This window comes from Syzygium oleosum, unplaced genomic scaffold, assembly GCF_021117445.2.
Source record: "Syzygium oleosum isolate NSW1041296 unplaced genomic scaffold, Sole_v2.1 Sole_v2.22, whole genome shotgun sequence".
In the NCBI taxonomy this organism is placed as follows: domain Eukaryota; kingdom Viridiplantae; phylum Streptophyta; class Magnoliopsida; order Myrtales; family Myrtaceae; genus Syzygium; species Syzygium oleosum.
In genome coordinates, this window is record NW_026607506.1 from 1,558,013 (window position 1) to 1,581,843 (window position 23,831).

At 39.4% G+C, this 23,831-nt stretch overlaps 1 protein-coding gene and 1 long non-coding RNA gene across 3 annotated transcripts in view; one reads left to right on the forward strand and one right to left on the reverse strand.

Moving 5' to 3' along the window:
- The window catches only part of LOC115669413 (uncharacterized), a 54,593-nt gene that overhangs the window by 19,774 nt on the left and 10,988 nt on the right, over positions 1-23,831 (reverse strand). The gene's annotated exons all lie outside the window — the stretch shown is intronic.
- LOC115670042 (cytochrome P450 CYP82D47-like) lies at positions 1,326-23,469 on the forward strand. Its single transcript, XM_030591237.2, has 4 exons — positions 1,326-1,544; positions 10,487-10,827; positions 21,555-21,958; positions 22,722-23,469. The coding sequence occupies exons 1-4, from the start codon at positions 1,348-1,350 to the stop codon at positions 23,343-23,345; spliced, it is 1,566 nt and encodes a 521-aa protein (XP_030447097.1). The 5' UTR covers positions 1,326-1,347; the 3' UTR covers positions 23,346-23,469.

Genomic DNA, 23,831 nt, shown 5'->3' on the forward strand with positions numbered 1-23,831 from the left:
TAGGATAAGAAAACTTTGGGTAAGCTTTTTGGATTTTGAAGTCCCTGTTTGGTGGAGAGGGAAACAGTAGAAGAAGGTAGAGAGAGAGAAGCAACTTTCGCAGAACACAAATGCACACCACCATCATAGGACTGGTCATTCAACGTTGGGCAAATTTTCATATTTACTACTCATCTTCAAATTGAATCAGGATCATTATTATGACAGCTACGGACAAAAGATTATTTTGATCAGTTCCAGTGAACCGTCTGGAAACCGGACCAGATCGGGTCCGGTCCCCGGTTTCTGGTACCAAGGTAAGACCGGATCGGACCAGGAACCGATAATCCCTAAAGACAACGACCGCAAGAAGGAGTCGGTTTCAATTTCTCCACTATTTATTTAGTCAAAAATAATGATTTAAAAAAAATTAAAAATCACTTATAAAAGTAAAAAAAATATTATACACGAAAATATTTAAACATAAATTATTATTGATAACAAAAATAATTTTAATTGATTAATTAATTCAAATGATTAAATAATTATTTTTTAAAAAAATATTTCTTTAAATTATTTATTTTTTGGGAAATAAACGGCATAATTTATTTGGACAATGGGAAATTCAGACACCATTGCAATTCTAATCGCAACATCAGTCTTCCCGGGGCCCACACTTGGGAAATCTACTCTTGCTTATTGAAGTCGGATCAGTGGAGCCGCCCCTGCTGAATTTTCAACCATGAACCGAAAAAATATATACATGAAAAAGCATATGTACATGTATGTATCTTGTACTTTGGCCTATTCCTCCACTTCAACTTGACTTATCTCTTTGAGGTCGCACAAACCAGTAAGCAATGCACAAACAAACGAATCTGAACATGTCATGTTGATATTAGCAACATGTTAATATGCTCAATTAAACGCCTCTCGTATTATATTAACGAGGTTATTCGAGATTTCTTGGGTATCCCACTAATCTCTTTCGGATGCGACAGTCCCGCGTCTCACAGACACTGAATGATCACACAAGACGCATGGGGTTTGTATTCTTGGAGATCGTCCCAAGAAAATGCACAAATATAGTGATTCATTCTTAAACTTCAAGTTAAGAGGACGAACACCAACCATATTACCCAAGACAATAACATAATTAAAGTCAGTAGGGACAACGCATAAATTTGTACATAAAATCTATCTTCATAGATTTCCGCTGCCCAACATGGAGACACGAGCACAAACACTGGAACCAGCCACGAATTTTCAAAGCTTTTTTCAGTCTTTTGCAGGAAATGTGGAGCTTGAAACACTCAAGCGCATCACAACCTGTTTCCTCGTGCTTCTGCACGTTATACGCAGCAAAAAATGAACTCTCTGCTTCAAGACCTATCCCGCTTGTCCGGAATAATCCTAGCCATCCTCGTCTTTTCAATCTTTGTAGTATTCAAATCGACATCATCAGGCAAGCTCACAACACCGACAGAAGCCGCAGGGTCACGGCCCGTCATAGGTCACTTGCCCATTCTAGCGAGATCCAAGCTTCCCCACAAGACCTTAGCATCCATGCACTACAAAAAAAAACCGGATTAGCGACGAAATTTGCGACGGAAAACGGGGAAAAATCCGTCGCAAATCGAATTTGCGACGGAATATTTTCCGTCGCTACTCGGTCGTCGCAAAATTTTGCGACGGAAAATTCACAAGTTCGTCGCAAATTTGCGACGAAAAAAAATTCGTCGCAAAATTCGTCGCAAATTTGCGACGGCACATAGTCCATCGCAAAATTCGTCGCAAATATTCCGTCGCAAATTTGCGACGAACTCGATCCGTCGCAAAATTCATCGCAAATATCAGTCACAATTTCGTCGCAAATTTCGTCGCAAATTTGCGACGAACTCGATCCGTCGCAAAATTCGTCGCAAAAATCCGTCGCAGATTCGTCGTAAATTTGCGACGCACGTTTGTCCGTCGCAAAATTTGTCGCAAAAATCCGTCGCAAATTCGTCGCAAATTTCGTCGCAATTTTCGTCGTAAAATTTGTCGAGAATTTCGTCAGAAAATTCGTCGCGAATTTCGTCGCAAATTAGTGACAAACTTTAATGATAGCAAAATTCGACTTAAAATATTCGTCGCTATTTTTATATCATTTCGGCCATAAATTCTTGTCCATATCAATCAAAGGAGACAATGATATATAATTGAAACAGAAAAACGAACAAACCATAAATTCTGACAAACCAGCCACAATGACATATAATTGAAACAAATAACAGAAGGAAAGTTGTAGAGTCTGACATGATACTATTTGATATCCAATCTTACAATACAGTCAAAACATGAACTAAGAGACGGGACAACCATAGAAGACGCAAAAAAACCATACAGAAGAAGACGCGGCTTTGGTACGATGGCAGGACACCAAAAGTAGTCACTTTTGTCGATACCTGAGAAAATGTCGATACATAAATCAGTCCAGAATATAAAAAAAGCGTTTATGCATGAATGTGGAACTAGGTGTAAAATAACAAAAGGGTTAACAAAAATACGTTTCGGGACGAACATAAATGTTCTTACATATGAATATGAGTGAAATTATGAAAAACCAAGATTATGAAGCAAGCTTACCCCCGATTTTGAGAATTTTAACTAGAAAGACCGGAGAAAATCTTCATCATCATCATCATCAGCAGCATTCTCGGCATCAATGTATTGGTCATCATTGTACCCATCACCTACTGGATTGGTTGGAGGTACAGGAGGATCGCCATAGCGATTGATGTTAAGGTGTTGCATAACGACTCTCATTTGTTCTTCCAAGTTATGTATTCGTTCATCCTTCTTAACAAGTAAATTATTCAGACGATGCACTTCTTGGGTCAATTGCTCGTCTGGTCGTGACCTCCTTCGACCAGTCCCAGTGGATGATGAACTTCCAGGACTATTCGGCATGAACATCCTTGATAATGATCCCATCCCAAATATTTTCCCTTTTTTCGCCCCACCCGTTGCCTCCATCCATAATGCCATATTATCAACTGGTGGCCGGGACTCAGGACAATCATCACTACCACTAGCATTGCTCATTAAAAGTTCATCATATTTTTCCTACATTAACAATGTAGATGAAAATAAAATCACTATATATATCTACCAAAAATATTGAAAGCATTCACAGTTTTCATTATAGTTTACATATAAGCCAAAGTATAACCTTACATACCTTAACAGCTTTTGCTCGATCGCCAGTCCATGTCTTATCTTTCTTTTGAAATGTGCGTTCAAATGTAGCTGCAAATGTCGGTTCCGTCCCCAATTCATGTGCCTACAAAATGTAAACATGAGTACTTGAATTAAATTAACTTATAACTCATTTAACAAACTTACCATTCGTTTGCGATGCTCCGCAATGTTGATAGAGCCCCCAGCATATGTGGCTGACCCATCACTAGAACTAGAAGATCGATTCTTTTTATTCTGCTCACAGAGTTGCCGACTCTGTTCAGATGCCCAAAATGTGTTAATTGCCTCCCAATTGTCAGCTATAAAGAAAGACGGCTTCGCTTGCTTGCTCTTCGCTCTATTCATGACATTTCGCATAAAATCACTTATTTTCTTATCGAAAATTCTTCTCACTTCATTGTCTTCCGCTTCCTCCCACTTGAACTTCCGCTGCAATGAATAAAAACACAAATTGAAAATTATTATGATGATTACATATCCATAACCATGCACCAGACAAATATAGACAGATTTTGTAAAGTTCATGTCGGGGAAAATATCTGGTCCTTTAGGTATCGAAAACTACAGAGTTGTTATGGTCCCTTTACATCATTCTTGACCATCAATATACTACACCACACTTAATTGGTGAGAAAATAAAATATGTAAAACTTACCTTGAACTCATTCCACCACATTTCTTTCACTTCTTGTGGAACATTTCTGTAAGTAATATACTCTCCCATCCAAAAGTTTCTTACTATTTTGTTCAATTCCCTCACAACAGACGGAGCATTCGTGAATCTGCATTCATATAAATATTGTGCAACATGGACAATTCAATTGACATCAATATCTAAAGCCCTAAATATTACATATACTAAAATAAAAATGAAGTACTTACGAATCTCCAAATGGGCATATGAAGAATCGGTTATCTTCTTGACCTATGTTTCCGTCAATATTCGATTGTTCCGCCGAATAATGGGGTGGAACGGAAGGAGAGGGAGCTAAAGGAGATTGAACTGGAGAACGTTCAGTTCGCATGTGGCCAAGTCCCATAACATGTTGTTGAGTGTTGGAGGAAGGGCCAACGTGTCCATATTGTGACGGACCATACTGTGGTTGAGGGTTAGATGCCGGGACAGGGGAAGAGGAAAGGGACGGGGACGAGGACGAGGAAGAGCCTTGTCTTCTAGGCATGTGACCTCCACGTTTAAACTGACAAGTAGGAAGGTTATGCGAATATGTAAAGAACTATTGACACGTATTACGAACACATAATGATGTACACGACGAAGCTTACCATTTTGATGGAAAGACTGAGAAAATGTTTCCTTGAAATGAGCCAATGTCGAGTGTTTATGACGTGCAATTTCCTACAAATAAATATACTATGAATCTCATTCATTTTGATATGAAACATCAATGTATGAGCACGATTTGGGTGGCTACAGGTATTAAACATATGAATCGCATTCATTTTGATTAAATTTTTTTTGACAACGTACAAAAATTTAAATTTCACTGAAAGTGGGTGGCCACAGGTATTCTGAGTCATTCTGTACAGTTTTGTAAGAAAAAAATTTATTATTATTGCAAAAAAAAATTTTGGGCCCTAAAAAAATTCGTGGCCACAGGTATTCTATATCGGTCGCAAATTTTGCGATTGACAAAAAATTTCCAGCAGAAATAAAAATTCGTCGCAAATGTGCGACGTAAAAAAATTCCGTTGCAAATTTGCGACGGATTAAATTATCCGTATACAATTTCGAACGGTACAAATTCTCTTGCAAAATTTGTGACGGACAGCTTGAGTCCGGCACAAATATGCACATACTACATGAACGTTATAAATTTGTGAATTTTTTTTTCGGTAAAAAATTTAGCATCTCATTTATTTGGGTCCTAAATTTGCTACATCTTTTTTTCAATCCAAAATTTAGGCATCTCAAATGTTGCAATAGAAATTAGAATATCGGAAATGTTAGGGCACGTTAATAATGTTAGACTTGTCGGCATTTAGGGACAAAATTTCGGACGATCAATTAAAATAAAAAGAATAATCGACAATAACAATAATAAAAAAGCACAATAATAATAATAACAAGAACAATAATGATAACAACCAAAATAGCACCTCTAGCATTAATAATTACACATCTGTAGTGTTTTGTGACAAAAATTTTAATCTTCGTCTTCGTCTTCGTCTTCGTCTTCGTCCTTGTCCTCGTCCTCGTCCTCGTCCTCGTCTTCGTCATCTGTCTAAAAATCATATTATGAACATTCTTGTACATTTAACTCGCAAATTTCAGTTGGCTCCACATCTATCATTGCTCCACACGGATCTCATAAAGTTGATATGTTATATTCCTCAATTTCAACCATGTTAGACACTTCCTCCTGTTGGTAAGCTCTATCCTTTCAGTGTTCCTCGATTTTCCTCCGTGCTTTGATTTTACATACAGCCCACCAATCAGCTTTGTCACGTTTCAAACTAAGATATAATGCATAACATACTTGAATTGCTTGTTGTGCCAAGACAAATGGTTCATACTTCATATACCTTTTCTTGTGATTTATTTCAACCAAATTGAACTTCGTATGTACCTTCATTCCTTTGACGGGGTCAAACCACGTGCACTTAAATAACACAACTCGCATCTTTAATGGTCCAGGGTACTCTATTTCTATGATTTCATCCAACAAGCCATAAAAATCATCTTTCGAACTGTCACCATTGGATGACCGAACAGACACACCACTATTCATTGTGGATTTTCCCATTCCATATTCTTGAGTATGAAAATTATATCCATTTATGAAATATGCTGGCCAACTTCGAACTCTTAACTGTGGACCCCATGACAGATAATGTAGCAATCCTTGCCCTCCAATTTCATCATAATTACTGTGAACCTAAGGTTATACATGCAAAGCTAATAATATATATTTAACTAAATGATGTATATAATTTTAATAACGTGGTTTTGATCCATAGGCAACTTACATATGTCTTGAACCATGCTGCAAATTGTTCATCGCACAAACGGTCAAACTCATTTAGTTGTAGTCCAAACATTGAAGTTTGGAAAATCCTAATATTAAAAACCATATCATTAAAAACATATATTTACAAATTTACACTTACTTGAAGTATGGCTCGACTTCTGGACAGTTCAGTAAAATATAAGTATGGGCTGCATGAAGTTCTTCGCCTGATAAGTAACGAAACTGACATGCGCCGCTTGGTCGACCCAGATAATTGAAAATAGAGAATGCTGTGCAATTGGGATCAATAGGGCCCTCATCATTTCTGCCTGCTCTCCGCCTCTTGCATTGAACGTGCGGCTCAAAATAGTACGATGCAAATGTCGTCACTTCTTCCACAATATATGCATTACAAATTGAAGCTTCAACATGTGCCTTATTCTTCACTTTTTTCTTCAAATGATATAAGAATCTAGTTGAAATAGAAAGAAGCTTATCGGGACATATTATATGATAAACTCATTTGAACTGTATTTTAAAGAAAACATTACCTCTCAAATGGATACATCCATCGAAATTGGACGGGACCTGCAACTTTGGCCTCATAAGGCAAGTGAACTAAGAGATGCTCCATCGAATCAAAAAACGCTGGAGGAAATATCATTTCTAAGTTGCAAAGAATAATTGGAATATCTCTCTCTAGTTTTTCCATGTGCGATGCTTTTAACACTGTCGAGCAAATATCATGGAGGAAATTGCTTAATTCTGTAATGGCGCCCCATACAAAGTTCGGTAAAACTTCCTTCAAAGCTATTGGAATTAGTCTTTCCATCAGGATGTGACAATCATGACTCTTCAAACCTGTCAACTTGCATTCCTTCAAATCAACACATCTCCCGAGGTTCGAAGCATATCCATCAGGAAACCGCACAGATTTCAACCATTGACAAACAACTCGCCTCTGCTCCTTATCCAATGTATAAACTGCTTTCGGTTTTGGTCCCCTGCTGCTTGCATCCACAGCTAGTATTGGCCGATCGCAAATATCTCTCATATCTTTTCTTGCGTTCAAGTTGTCTTTTGTTTTTTCCGGCGACATCCATCACAGTATTTATGACATTGTCGAAAACATTCTTTTTTATGTGCATGACGTCAAGATTATGATGAATAAGATGGGCCTTCCAATATGGTAGATCCCAAAATATACTGCGTTTTGTCCACTTATGTGTACTTCCGTACTCAAAAGTCGTGCCGTGCGGGTTTTCAACAACAGTTGGAAAGTCCTGCACACGCTCCCAAATTTGATTGCCAGTCAACCTCAATGGTGGACGCGTTCTTTCAGTCCTATTCTTGCTGAACTCTTTCTTATTCCTTCTGAAAGGATGACTTGGCAATAAAAATTGTCTGTGACAGTCAAAATAGCTAGGCTTCTTTCCATGTTTTAATCTAAATGACTTTGTCCTCTCCAAACATATCGGACATCCTAAGATCCCAGCTGTACTCCATCCAGATAACATTCCGTAAGCTGAAAAGTCATTTATCATCCAAAGAAGGGCAGCCTTCATAACAAATGTTTGATCGGTAGAAACGCCATACGTAGGGACACCTTCAACCCATAGCCGTTGTAACTCCTCAATCAATGGTTGCATATAAACATCTATCAACTTTTTCGGATTTTGCGGCCTTGTCACGATCAATGTCAAAAACATATAAGGTGTCTTCATGCACATACCAGGTGGAAGATTGTACGGCGTTAAGATAACTGGCCAGCATGAATAACTTTTTCCTGTTCTCCCAAATGGAGCAAATCCATCGGCACAGAGACCTAACCTGATGTTCCGAGGCTCCATTGCAAACTCAGGGTATGTTCTATCAAAATGTTGCCATGCCTATGCATCTGAAGGATGACACATTAGACCCTCTTCTGTTTCATGATTTGCATGCCAAGTCATGTGTTCAGCAGTGGCTTTAGACGCATAAAGCCTTTGCAATCTGGGGATTAAGGGCAGATAAAACATTTGCTTGCATGGTTTACGCTTCTGATTACGACCCGGCCTCCTGTTAATCTTGTACCTAGGTTGGCTACAGAATTTGCAAGATTCTGCATTTTCATCATCTCTCCAATATATCATACAACCCCTACTACATACATCAATCCTTACAACCGGAAGACCTAAGTTATCCACTAGCTTTTTCATATCATAAAAATCACTTGGCATGTTGTTATCACAAGGCAATGATTCCCGCATTACTTCAACAAAAGAGTTGAAGCAATCCGCAGACACATTATGCTCTGCCTTGATATTTAATAGTCGAGTTGTCACCGATAACTTAGTGTGGTCCTCACAACCCGTCCATAGAGGTTCATCTGCTGCTTTCAAGACATCCCAGAACTGATTAGATTGAAAAGTTTCATTATACACATTCTCCTCAAAACCCGTTACTCCTATATCTTCCAATTGTGAAGCATGACTAGTACCCACTTGTTCACGTGTAGGAGTAAAACTAGTACTCGCATGATTTGCTTCTGTGACAAAATTATAACTAGCTGCATCAATCACCATCCTCTCGTATGGGTTCAATTGCTCATAATAGCCACATTCTTCCCTAATTGAAAATTGGTCACTTCTTCCATATCCTTCATCAGATATAAATGGTTCACCATGGGAAGTCCAATTATAATAGTTCGGAGTAAACTCAAATCTAATAAGGTGTTCTCTAACTTGATCACACACAAGAAATTTACCATTACCGCACTTTTTACACAGACACCTTAACTTTTTTCCATCCATAAACTCATATTTACTACTAGCAAAGTCTAAAAATAGTTCCAACCCAAGACGAAACTCATCCGTCAATCCTTGACGTCCAGGTAAGTTCTTATTATACATCCAAGCCCTTTCTCTTTGCATTGTGTCTGTATTAAAATAAAAAATTCTGGTAAAATATTTAAAATATCATATCTATTGTTGTTAATTAAAGTCGTAAAATTTTGGAAATTATAATTTTTGTTATTCACGCAACAATTAATATCAAATTGCAAAAATAGAAAAAACTACAATGTAAAGAAGACTTACCCAAATATTTGACTGAAATATTTGTAGGAGAAAGTGATCAATTTGATGAGAATTGCAACGTCCACTTGGATTGCGAGACCTTCAATTAGGCACATACCCAAAAAAGAACAATCACTTAAGAATCATTTTTTAATAATTTTTAATGTACGATGGAAACGGAATGTATCCGTCGCAAATTTGCGACGGAATTAGTTTTGCGTCGCAAATTTCCGACGGATACTCAACTCTGTCGCAAATTTTGCGACGGAATTTTCATTTATTCATCGCAAATTTGCGACGGAATCAGGTATCCGTCGCAAATACTAGGTTCCATCGCAAATTTGCGACGGCACGTAGTATCCGTCGTAAATTTGCGGCGGATACTACGTGCCATCGCAAATTTGCGACGGATAATAAGTTCCGTCGCAAATTTGCGACGGATACTACATGCCGTCACAAATTTGCGACGGAACCTAGTATCCATCACAAATTTGCGACGGATACTACTTTCCGTCGCAATTTTGCGACGGAATTTTCATTTATTCGTCGCAAATTTGCGACGGAATCAGGTATCCGTCACAAATTTGCGACGGCACATAGTATCCGTCGCAAATTTGCAACAGAATTTCATTTATTCATCGCAAATTTGCGTCGGAAACTATTTCCGTCGCAAAACGGCGTGGCCGTTCGGCCTCATCCAAAGGCCGGCGAGGTGTCGCCGGTCGTTAAACCGGTGATGCAGATACAAAAAAAAAATAAACATAAACATATATTAAAAAAACGGAAATTACAATGCAACGACGAATAGTCACGAAGCTAGCTACGACACTTACCGGTACAAAAGCTTCACCGAGATTAATATGTGCGTGCGCGGATTTTGCTGATTTCAGACAAACGAAAGAGAGAGAAAAACGAGAGAGAGCGAGAGAGAGCGAGAGTGAGAGATAGGGTTGGAATATCACGGGCTGATAAACTACGAATTTGCGACGGACTTAGTTTTCGTCGCAAATTTGCGACGGAATTTGCGACGGATTGTATTTTCCGTCGCAAATTTGCGACGAACGTTTTTCCGTCGCAAATTTGCGACGGATTGTATTTTCCGTCGCAAATTTCCGATGGAAAATAAAACTGTCGCAAAATCCGTCGCAAATTTGCGACGGAAAATACAATCCGTCGCAAATTCCGTCCCAAATTTGCGACGGAAAAACGTTCGTCGCAAATTTCGTGTTTTTTTGTAGTGATGGCTGACCAGTACGGACCCATCTTCACCATCCAGCTCGGGATGTTCCTGGCCCTAGTGGTGAGCGGTTCCGAGATGGCCAAGGAGTGCTTCGCCAAGAACGACGTCACGTTGTCCACTCGGCCGCGGCAATTGGCCCCGAAGATCCTGGCCTACTCCTACGCCATGTTCGTGTTCATGCCTTACGGCCAGTACTGGCGCGAGGTGAGGAAGATGGCCACCTTGGAGCTGCTCTCGAGCCGGAGGGTCAACTCCTTGCTCAACCCTATTCAGGCCTCAGAAGCGGACGTGGCCATTCGGGAGCTGCACGAGCTTTGGATTGAGAACAAGGATGATTCAGGTATTCTTCTGATACTGATGGGTCATTCAATATGTGGTTTTGGTGGTTCTCGAGAAAAAATTATCAAAAAAAAGTCCTAAAACTATTAAAATTAGCCGAATTGATTGAATTGGCATAATTGCAAAAGATTTATGACTGAATTGGCTAAAAAAAAGTTTATGACTGAATTGGCACAATTGCAATAAATTTAAGACTTTTTTTGGTAATTTTTCCTGCTTCTTGATGGGCCTTTCCATGGTTGTACTAATTATTTTCCTTTTTCCGGTGAACGCCAGTCGTTTTCATAGTATAAGGTCATGGAAATTATCACAATTAGAATCTTCGGTGACAATACTCTCTCCAGATTAAGAGCGAGTCAAGCTTTGCACTTTTATGGCGTCCATACCGGAAGACATAGAAAATATGATTGTCGCGACCTAAACCTTCCGCAGTGCATCACCTAGGGGTTCGGTTAATAGATTATTAAGCCTAGACTTAACGCGGACTCTCCCAAGCCTTTACCAATTCATGGCTTAAGATTTAAGTTCTTAACATGCAAATCATTTCAACCAGGAGTTGCCACTAATCTATTTTTTAGTGGGTCGATTAGAAACCCAAGTAAAGTATCGGAATAATTACTTTACTCTTACGAACCAGAGATTATGGATTCGGGGACTTTGTTACACTAGATTACTTTAATGCCCTTTCGGTACCTTTTTTTTTTATTTCAAAAAAATATTTGCAGGCAGCTTGGATTGATTTTAAATCTATCCACTAACATGCAAGGTGATCATGCGGGTGCGCAACCAATAACAAAATACTCAATAGATAGGGACTTACCTCAAAGCAGCGAAAGCATCTGCAATGCTAATTAGAAGATCACATTGACAATCCTAATATGATTTCTAATTAACAAGCAATTTCGCTCAAATCTTTTTTAGGGTTTTCTCTGATTTAACGAAAACTAAACTTTATGCAATGCATTCTATGTCTAGTATGACATGCGACATACGATTTATTTAAATGTCCTAATTCTAACAACAATTAAATGCACTATCTCTAATGTGGCACGCAAATGAACCTAGACGTGAGATTTCTAATGACAAGAATTAATTTATATGCAACTACTCTAATATGACATGCACGTGGTATTTTTTATAATTTTCTATGAAATTCGAAATTAAGTAAATTCTTTAATTTAAACATGCAATCTATCTTTAAAATCATCTACTTCAATAGTATCTAATCTTTTTGGATTTTTTAGAAAAAACAAGATCAATTCAAATCAAACAAAGATAGAAAGAAATAGCAATCAAACGACGCCATATCACAAAATATTACCGATATCCATTTAAATTTAGAAACGATAGATTGACGAATCATATCCCGGGCATGAGATATGATTGGCCAATTTTTCCACACAATCGCAAATCGTATCTCGGGCGGGAAATCGGATTAACGATTTTCCATGCGATCGCGAATCATATCTTGGACGGGAGATTGGATTGACGACCATAGCACGTTAGAAAATTAGGAAATAATTCATAATTTAAAAGTTATTCGGGAACTTATTGGATACGATAATATTACTCAAAGATTCACACAAGATTTACATATTTTAAATAACAAAATAATATACTCGAAAATCAATTAGATGAGATTTCTACCTAATTCGAATATTTGCTTTCCAAGTTTGTACCGGCGGACAGTGGTTCGCGACCAAGAATAGCCACTAGCTTGGCTACTTGGTGTGGATGGTTCACGGTAGTGACACAGCAAGGATGTCATGACTCACTGCACAGCAAGAATTCGGTGGGGCTCGCTAAAAAATCTACAATATAGAAAGTACTTCTCCGTTGTGAAAGGGAGGAGATAGACCAAAAGGAAGCCGCCGTAGTGCAGGGATCTTCGACAATGGGGCTCCTGAACTCAACGCAAACAGCAGGGATGCTGCAAGCTGAAGGTTGCAGGAGCTCAGCGTTGCTTGTGGTACGGAACAGCTCGTTGAAAGTGATCCTGAACCTAGGAATAGCGATGAGATCGGGACAGGAGCGGCGGCAGCGGCTATGGTCGTCGGGACTGCAATGGCTCGGGCTAGAACGAAAGCAGTGAGCAGCGTCGCCGGTGCAGATGGCAATAGCTGTTGGATTTTTGGGTACAAATCCCTTGTAAAGTGAATAAGAGGTGTGGATGGAGGAGTCCCATATTGAATAGAAGAGCGATGGGAGATGGGTTTAAATAGTTGAGCCTCACAAATGGATTTGGGCCCCAAGGGGTACCCCACTTTTGTGGAAGAGAGAGGACCTACGCCAATTCCCCTCGCGGGCGTGCCGCCGCCCGTCCGGCCGGCTCGGCTCGGGACGAGGTCTGCCCATCGATTTTGTTTTCCCGACCGAACAGACATGTTTGTTTTCGAATTTTTTATTTTATTTTATTCGAACAAATATGTTTGATGTCTGTTCTGTTTTTGGACGAATGGACTGGTTCGGTTCTTGGAAGTTAATTTTCTCTTTGAACGAACACTGTTCGTTCGTGACTCTTCATTAATAAACCGACCGACTAGTTCATGACTGAATGAGACAATTCGGTTCGTTTGTGACTCTTCATTTTTTTTTAAAAACCGTGACTATATATTGCAGTCGGTTTTTTCCGAAAAAAATCTTCTTCGCATTTTTTGACATTTCTGAAACACATTCATTCTCTGCGATTGTCTATGCAAAATTGCGTTCAAAGGAGTCCTCTAGATACGTACCACTTCAGAGGAACGAGATCCATTCTATCCTAGGAGACGATTGTCCAATATCCCCGGGTACTGATTGAAGGGCCAAATTCGTCTTAAAGACACAACGTTACTTCGTTGGGCTCGGATCAACATCCTGTTTATTTATTTGTACTGCTTTCAGGTTAGTTTTCTTGACGTTTGATTTCAATTTCTGGTATACGAACTTAGCCGACTACAATCTTAAGACGAATTTCCATTGAAATGTTATTTTGTTTTCAATTATCTTCGGTTCTGTTCGTATAATGATTTGCATGGTTTGCGTATTCTTATGCGTTGTTCATTGAGTTTTTCTGTCAAATATCTAGATTGGCGTTACGATTCTGTTCATACATATATTCTGCTCCTGTTACAATTTTTCAATTCTGTTCGTGAAAAAAATTTTCGTTTCTGTTCATATTAAAAATTTTCAATTCTGTTCTTGAACAAACGATTATGTTCGTAGTCATATATTTTCGATTCTGTTCGTGAATATGTTCTGTTTTTGTATTTCAGAAATTGCTTCGACTTTGACTCCAGTCAACCCTATTCCGAATCACGGAGAAAAGCCAGAAAAGTTCGATGGTACAGATTTCAAGAGATGGCAACAAAAGATGTTGTTCTATCTCACGACCTTGAACTTGGCTAGATTCCTCAATGAGGATGGTCCTAAATTGGATGTTGGAGAGACAAATAAAGAAAAGGTTGCTGCTGTGGATGCATGGAAGCATTCTGACTTCCTGTGTCGCAACTATGTCCTCAACCGTCTGGACAATACTCTCTATAACGTCTATAGTCCGCTGAAAACGGCTAAGGAGTTATGGGATAGTCTGGACAAGAAATACAAAACCGAAGATGCCGGATTGAAGAAATTCATTGTCGGTAAACTTCTGGACTTCAAGATGGTTGATTCAAAGACCGTCTTAAGTCAGGTTCAAGAGCTTCAAGTGATTATGCCTGATATTCATGTTGAAGGAATGACTCTAAGTGAGTCATTTCAAGTGGCTGCCTTCATTGGAAAAACTGCCGCCATCCTGGAGAGATTTCAAAAATTATCTCAAACACAAGAGAAAGGAGTTGTCACTTGAAGACTTGATTGTTCGGTTGAGAATTGAGGAAGACAATAGGCTCTCTGAGAAGAAAGTTGGGAAGAACCTAGAGGTTTCAAAGGCCAATGTTGTTGAAGAAGGATCGAAACCCAACAAGATGAGGAAAATGCCTAGCAAGTCTGGAGAGGGATTCACCCAAGGCCTGAAGAAGTTCGTTGGCAAGTGCTTCAACTGTGGCAAGTCTGGACATCGAGCCAAAGACTGCAAAGCCAAGAAAAGACAGAAAACTCAGGCTAATGTGATGGAAGAGATTTCCAATGGTGTTGATGATATCAATCTGACTGCTATGATATCCGAGTGTAATATGGTGGGAAACCCCAAGGAGTGGTGGATTGATACTGGAGCAACTCGTCATATCTGTGCAAACAGATCGATGTTCTCGTCCTATACAATTGTGGGGGGTGATGAAAAACTTTATATGGGTAATTCATCAACCTCTAAGGTTGAAGGTGTCGGAAAGATTGCTGTGAAGATGACATCTGGAAAGAATGTGACACTAAATAATGTTCTGCATGTGCCAGATGTTCGCAAGAATTTAGTGTCTGGATCTCTCATTAGCAAGAATGGCTTCAAGTTGGTTTTTGTATTTGATAAGTTTGTACTCTCCAAAAATGAGATGTATGTAGGAAAGGGTTATCTGAGTGATGGTTTGTTCAAGCTGAATGTAATGACTGTTGTAACCAAGGATGATTTGAATAAAGTTGCTTCTACTTATGTGCTTGAGTCTTCTAATATTTGGCATGCTAGACTAGGACACGTTAACTATAAGTCGATAAAGAAATTAATGAATATGGGACTGTTGCCGAAATTTGACTGTCCAAGTGAGAAATGCCAAGTGTGTGTTGAATCTAAATTTTCTAAGCCTCCTTTCCATTCTGTAGATAATAGAGTCTCAGAACCTTTAGATTTAATACACACAGATATATGCGATATGAAATCAATACCGTCAAGAGGTGGTAATAAGTATTTTATCACATTTATAGATGACTGCTCGAGGTATTGTTATGTTTATTTGCTTAGTAGCAAAGATGAGGCTGTGAATGCTTTTAGAACTTATAAGTCCGAAGTTGAAACTCAGTTGAATAAGAAAATTAAAATAATAAGGAGTGACAGAGGAGGTGAATGTGAATTTCCTTTTGAGGAAATTTGTACCGAGTTTGGTATCGTTCACCAAATGACTGCTCCTTATACACCACAATCAAATGGTGTGGCGGAAAGAAAAAATCAATCCCTAAAGGAAACAATGAATGCATTGTTGAACAGTTCTGGTTTACTGCAGAATTTGCGGGGGGAAGCTGTCTTAATAGCGAATTTTATTTTAAATAGAGTACCCCACAAAAAGACACAACAAACTCCCTATGAGAAATGGAAAGGCAGAATGCCTAACTTGAATAATCTCAAAGTGTGGGGGTGTTTGGCTAAGGTTGCGGTTCCTAAGCCTAAAAAGGTTAAGATAGGACCAAAGACTGTTGACTGTGTTTTTATCGGATATGCTCAGAATAGCAATGCATATCGTTTTCTTGTTCACAAGTCAAAGATCCCAGATATACATGTTAATATGATCATTGAATCAAGGGACGCTTCGTTCTTTGAAAATATATTTCCGTATAATATAGTATATGAGCCAATTGATAATAATAAGAGGCCTCGAGATACTATATCTAGAAGTGATCCAATGGAGGATGAACCTAGACGTAGTAAAAGACAAAGGACTTTCACGTCTTTTGGACCTGATTTCTTAACGTATCTGTTAAAGAATGAGCCTCGGACATTCAAAGAAGCTGTGATATCGCCAGAGGCCCCGTTCTGGAAAGAAGCTATCAATAGTGAAGTTGAATCCATCCTGTTAAATCATACATGGAAATTGGTTGACCTTCCTCTTGGTAATAAACCACTACAATGTAAGTGGATTTTCACGAGGAAAATAAAAGCGGGTGTACTATTGATAAATATAAGGCTAGGCTTGTAGTAAAAGGATACAAGCAACGAGAAGGTCTTGATTATTTTGATACTTATTCACCTGTTACTAGAATTACATCTATAAGGATGTTAATTGCCATAGCAGCGATGTATAAACTTGAAATCCATCAAATGGATGTTAAAACGGCCTTCTTAAACGGGGATTTGGAAGAAGAAATATATTTGGAATAACCCAAAGGGTTCATTGTTCCAGGACAAGAGAAGAAAGTATGTCGGCTTATCAAGTCACTCTATGGATTGAAACAAGCACCGAAACAATGGCATGCTAAATTCGACCAAGTCATGTTGTCGAATGGTTTTAAGATTAATGAGTGTGATAAATGTGTATATGTTAAGAACACTCATAATGGTTTTGCCATTTTGTGCTTATATGTAGACGACATGCTTATAATGGGCAGCGATAGTGAGGTTGTTAAGGCGACCAAACTCATGCTCACAAGTAAATTTGATATGAAAGATATGGGAGTTGCAGATGTTATTTTAGGAGTTAAAATCCATAAGACATCTGGAGGATTAGCTCTATCACAGTACCATTATATTGAGACGATTCTTGAAAAGTGCAAGAATCTAGATATTGTACCAGTAAAGACTCCGATAGATGTTAATTCACATCTTTCAAAGAATACTGGTGAAAGCAAAGCTCAAAATGAGTATGCTAGTATACTAGGCAGTCTAATGTATGTCATGAACTGTACTAGGCCGGACATAGCTTGTGCTGTGAGCAAGCTAAGTCGATTTACAGTTAGTCCAAATGAAAATCATTGGAAAGCCATGTAACGTTTATTGGGCTACTTAAAGCATACTCAAGATTATGCTTTGCATTACACAGAATATCCAGCGGTACTTGAAGGATACTGTGATGCAAATTGGATAACCGGCACTAAAGACACAAAATCGATAAGTGGATATGTATTCACACTTGGTGGGGCGGCAGTGTCTTGGAAATCATCCAAACAAACTTGTATTGCTAGATCCACTATGGAATCACAATTTATTGCTTTGGATAAAGCCGGTGAAGAAGCAGAGTGGCTTCGAAATTTCTTGGAAGATATTCCGAATTGGCCTAAACCAGTGCCCGCTGTTTGTATACATTGTGACAGTCAAGCGGCAATAGGAAGGGCAAGGAATGTCATGTATAACGGTAAGTCTCGACACATACGTTGAAGACATGACACAGTAAGACAACTTCTTTCTAGTGGAATTATCACCATTAACTATGTGAAGTCAAAAGATAATGTTGCGGATCCATTGACAAAAGGCCTAACTAGAGAGATGGTTGCGAAAACATCAAGGGGAATGGGTTTAAGGCCTATAAACAAGTCATCATAGCGGAAACCTTACCTAGTTGACTGGAGATCCCAAGATCTAGGTTCAAAGGGACAACTAAGTTATGAAGACAGTGTGGAGTACTGTCAAATTTTTGACTCATTCCCGGATGAAGACAGTACTAATATGTGAAGGTTAAGCAAAAGCTTTTAATGATTCTGAATTGAGTATGTGATATACTATATGTTCAGAAATCACCTATGTGAGTGTGAAGTGAGGGCCGCTTCTGTGAGAATTGAAAAGGCTGAATTCTCTAAAACACTCATGAGACCAGGCGGTGTTCATGGCCAAAACGAACACAACAGTGAGAACCAATTTTGTTCGAGAAACAGTTGTGTGATTTCTATTGTCTAGGCTTACACCAAATGTCGACGGTTCAAAGACATCAAGTCTACTGATTGACCGAGTAAGTCCGATAGGTTTCACTAAAGAAAGTTCAAAGTCTCAGACTACTTATCCTGATGCAACGTTTTCTCATGGAATAATCGCACATTGCATCTCATGCATATATGAAGAGTCAGGAAAAATTGAATCTCTTATTCATGTGGAGGATTGTTGGAATTTTGGGTACAAATCCCTTGTAAAGTAAATAAGAGGTGTGGATGGAGGAGTCCCACATTGAATAGAAGAGAGATGGGAGATGAGTTTAAATAGTTGAGCCTCACAAATGGGTTTAGGCCCCAAGGGGTACCCCACTTTTGTGAAAGAGAGAGGACCTACGCCAATTCCCCCCCGCTCGCGCGCCGCCCGTCCGGCCGGCTCGGCTTGGATCGGGACGGGGTCTGCCCATCGGTTTTGTTTTCCCAACCGAACAGTCATGTTTGTTTTCGAATTTTTTATTTTATTTTATTCGAACAAATATGTTTGATGTCTGTTTTGTTTTTGGACGAATGGACATGGTTCGGTTCTTGGAAGTTAATTTTCTCTTTGAACGAACACTGTTCGTTCGTGACTCTTCATTAATAAACCGACCGCTAGTTCATGACTGAATGAGACAATTCGGTTCGTTCGTGACTCTTCATTTTTTTTTAAAAACCGTGACTATATATTGCAGTCGGTTTTTTCCGAAAAAAATCTTCTTCGCATTTTTTGACATTTCTGAAACACATTCATTCTTTGCGATTGTCTATGCAAAATTGCATTCGAAGAAGTCCTCTGGATACGTACCACTTCAGAGGAACGAAATCCGTTCTATCTTGGGAGACGATTGTCCAATATCCTCGGGTACTGATTGAGGGGCCAAATTCGTCTTAAGGACACAACGTTACTTCGTTAGGCTCGGATCAACATCCTGTTTATTTATTTGTACTGCTTTCAGATTAGTTTTCTTGACGTTTGATTTCAATTTCTGGTATACGAACTTAGCCGACTACAATAGCACCGTCACGGGCGAAGAGCAGCGAGCAGGGCAAGAGTGGCTCGAGTTGCAGGTTGAAGCTCCAAGCGAAATGCCAAGGAAGGAGACGACAACTTCCTCTCTCTCTTCTTCTTAATGATATCTCTCTGTGTTTTGTCTTTTTTCTTTTCTTTTGGCTCTTGTCAGACCAAAAAGAGAGTCCCCCTCATTATTGTAAATGAAGCCCCTTTTTATATGCAAGTGAAGCGGTCTTCGTAGGGAAACGACCAGCTCTTCTTTCCTCTTTCAAGATATTCGTACATTACGGCCAAAGATACATTCCTCCACGAGTAAGATTAATTTCCCTTCTTTTGAATGTGATTACATCTTTTAGTGATATGTCCCTATTTTTTCCTTTAATCCCTTTTGACTGAATATGGCTTCAAATCTTGCACGATCAATCTCCCAATTCAACAAACTTCCCAATGAATTTCAGCCATGAGAATTAATGGGCTAGGTCAAATTTTCATCACCGCGGGCTTAATTTGATTAAGCTCAGAACTATTTACTCAAGTCCATCCACCGACGGTCCAAATGCAACTATATGAGCCTATTACTACTAATGCTCCTAAATTCTATATGCAATGCATTATTTTTGTTTAGGGACTAAAGATTAGTCCCTAATTTTTTATGCAATAAATTCTTAAGGTTAGCCAAAATTTAGGTGTCAACAATTAAACTTGTCCTATCTTAATCACAGTGATTTATTTGGAAAGGGAGACCCTAAATGCACTGCTAGATTCGTTGATGGTTTAATAATGACTCTTGTGCGTTTGACATACGAAATACAGATTCGGTTCGTCTAGCAATCAATGCACATACAAACGACGCCATACTTAGGTCACCCATCTTGGTCTCGATTCACATATTTCTTGGTTCATAATTCACGAGACCATGAGCGTATTTGCTCCATCACCTAGCCGTGGGCTTTTTTGCCATAAAAGAAACTGGGATAAGTACCAAAAAAATTTCTAAACTTATTATGCGAATACCAATTCAATCTGAAACCTTTCTATTTAGTCAATTTAATTCTAAACCTTTTGACGGTTTGCCATTATAATTCTTCCGGCCAATTTTGACCGGAAATTGTTAACTTGAATAACGGTCGTCCTACGTGGCACGGCTGGCCCTGACGTGAACAACTTTTCTCAATCTTTTTAAAATAATTTATCGTTTTTCAGAATTATTTTTTATTTATTTTTTTTTTCCTTTTCTTTTTTCTTTCTTTTGTTTCCACGTAATTGGAGAGGGTCTCCGTGGCTCGCCGGCCATTGGACGAGGGTTACAAAGTCCCCGCTCACTATAGGCAAGTCCATGGTGAGGCCGCCTTACCAAGATAATGGCGAGGCCCTCGCCTGCGACCGGTGAGGCCTTTGCGGTCCTTGCCCATGGCCAACATGGGCTTTACTTTCCTCACCCAGTGGCCGGCGGACTCCATCAACCATCACCGGCCAGAGTGAAAAAGAAAAAGAGAAGAAAGAATGAAAAACAAGAAAAGGAAAAAAGAAGAGAAAGAAATAAAAAATATTCATAAAAAATAAAAATAAAAACTGTCCACGTTGGCATCAGCAGTGCCACGTAGGATGGTCGGCGTCCACATTTACTATTTTCGGCTAAAGTTGACCGGAATGACTACATTGACAAATCGTCAAAATTTTTTTTATTAAATTGGCAAAATTGAAAGGTTTATAATTAAATTGGCATTCGTACAATAAGTTTAAGAATTTTTTTGGTAATTTTCCCAAAGAAACTAGATAGAATGACGAGATAAGTGCATTAGAAGTCCCAAAACTTGTCACGAAAGTGCAATTAAGTCCTAAAACTTTCAAAAAGTGCAATTAAGTCCCAAAGCTTATCGCAAAAGTACAATTGAGTCCTAAAACTTTCAGAAAGTGCAATCAAGTCCTAAAACTTATCAAATTGATCTAATCAAGTCCTTCTATTGATTGCACTTTTTGAAAGTTTTAGGACTCGATTGCACTTTTTGAAAATTTTAGGACTCAATTGAAATTTCGTGACAAGTTTTAGGGCTTTTAGTGCACTTATTCCGTAAAAAGACATAGGAGATCAATGAAGTATTGTCCAAGATTGAGCATCCGTTTCATCAATTCTTTTAGTTCATGAGAGTAATCAAAACTTCAATTTAGCATATAACATCTAGTTCATTCTGATTTATTAGGCCATGTCACAGTCGACTTGAAGCAGTGGTTTGCGAAGTTGACCCTGAACGTGATCCTCAGAATCGTGGCCCGAAAGCGCTACTCTGCGGCGGACGAGGAAGAGGAGCAGCGGTGCCAAAAGGCGTTACGGGAACTCTTCCACTTCTTGGGGATGTTCTTAGCGGCAGACGCTCTTCCTTTCCTGAAGTGGCTCGACTTGGGCGGACATGAGAAGGCCATGAAGAGGACTGCAGAAGAACTGGACGACATCATCGGTGGTTGGTTGGTGGAACACAAGAAGAACAATAAGGATTTGAGTGAGACCGATGGAAACAGAGATTTCATGGACATCATGCTTTCGATCCTTAACCATGACAAAATCGGAGGTTATGATGCTGATACGATTATAAAAGCTACATGCTTGGTAAGTATTTGGTCACTGCCCGTTGGAGCAGTCTTTTCTTCTTCGTAATGCTATTTGCCCACATATCAAGTAGTAAGGGGGGCGATTGTCTATAGGTTTAGTTGATTAGTTGATTTCAACTAGGGTGAGAATGGTCCAGGCGGTCCAGTTCTAGAGTTGGAATCATATAAATCTAACAGGGAGGGACGTGTTCCTGAAAACGCGGAATTGAGAACCGGACCGATTAACAGTAGAACGAAGCCTGAAACCGAACCGGCCTAGGCGGGTTTTGGTTAGAATTGCGAACTAGTCTAGTCCTACAATTTTTGTCATTTTCAGTGTATCAAAAAATAGATAACCAATTTTCTATCTTTCAAATAAAGACTCTCTCCCTTTTATGTTATGATATGGAAAATACGCACATTGAACAATCACATTGTAATAATTAAGTTTGATAATTAAAAAGTACTTAGATTGGAAATCTGGTACGTTAGAAAACCTAATTTGCACAAAAGCAAAAGCTCGAGCACTCAATTTGGAAAGCTGCTCAAATTAGAGGGGCTAAAGTTGAACTAAAGTTTATTCTTGTATAATATTGTGGACCTATTTTCATTTTTAAATTAACAATAGCCTCCCCTATTTTTTATTCGTTATTGGACCAGATGACCATATTTTTCTTGCCCATATGAAGTGGAAGGCCAGATGAATTTAGGCTGCGAATGATGTAGTAGTTAATCTTCATATCTCCCTCCTAACTTGGAAAATATGTTTGTCGTATTTAAAGACGATGATTGCAGGCAGCAGTGATACCGCCATGGTTACCCTGACATGGGCAATCTCGTTGTTGCTCAACAACCTTCACATCCTGCAAAAAGCTCAAAAAGAGATCGACGCTCAGATCGGCAAGCAGAGGCATGTGAAAGCAGCGGACATCGCCGGCCTGACCTATCTCCAAGCCATAGTGAAGGAGACCCTCCGATTAGCGGCCCCAATCTCGGCGCCGCGCCTGTTCACCGAGGATTGCATTGTCGGCGAGTACCACGTGCCCAAGGGCACGAGGTTGATCTTGAACATCTGGAAAATCCAAATCGACCCCAGGACATGGCCCGATCCGTTGGAGTTTAGGCCCGAGAGGTTCTTGGGCAGCCATAAGGACGTCGATGTGAGGGACTCCAACTTTGCGCTCCTACCATTTGGAGGCGGTAGGCGAATCTGTCCTGGAATAACTTTCGGACTCGAGATGGTGCATTTTCTTCTAGCTAGGTTCCTACATGCATTCGAGATATCAACCGTGGACGATTCGCCGGTGGATATGTCCGAGATCTTCGGACTGACAAATTTGAAGGCGACCCCACTTGAGGTTTTGCTCAGGCCGAGATTAACTCAGGAGCTCTATCAATTGAGGTAATGGAGAGATTACATATGAAAGGAAAGCTCTTTGAAATGTACAACTAAGTGAATTAATGTGTATGCACTGTCTCCATGCGTGGCTCTTAAAAGACATAATCACATATCTAGACTCTTCAGATTGAAGTTGCTGACCCCTGGAACATCACTTTGCATGAAAAGGGCTGATGCGTTCGTGATTGTAGTGCCATGTCAAATGTCACTACCATCGTTCACCACTTGCAAGCAATACCGAGTGACCCGTCGTGTATGGACTCATTCATGCTTTCCTTGCCCAAATGCCAATCCTCCAGGTTTAGTCGTCATCAATGAGATATGACCATTCAATCTCCATATAGCCGTAACATCGTTATCATGCATTGGATGATTGCAATGTATCTCTTCCCCGTCTGCTCTGCTTGGCCCTACTTACCTCTTTATCTCCTCACACGTACCAGCGCTTGCACAGGCGTAAATATTGAAAGATTCCAAACGGTTGAAAAATCAA

Coding starts and splice junctions, on each gene's coding strand:
- LOC115670042 (XM_030591237.2), top strand. CDS start 1,348: ATGAACTCTCTGCTTCAAGACCTATCCCGCTTGTCCGGAATAATCCTA. Junction 10,828..21,554: donor TGAGAACAAGGATGATTCAG/GTATTCTTCTGA, acceptor CTGATTTATTAG/GCCATGTCACAGTCGACTTG. Junction 21,959..22,721: donor TTATAAAAGCTACATGCTTG/GTAAGTATTTGG, acceptor TCGTATTTAAAG/ACGATGATTGCAGGCAGCAG.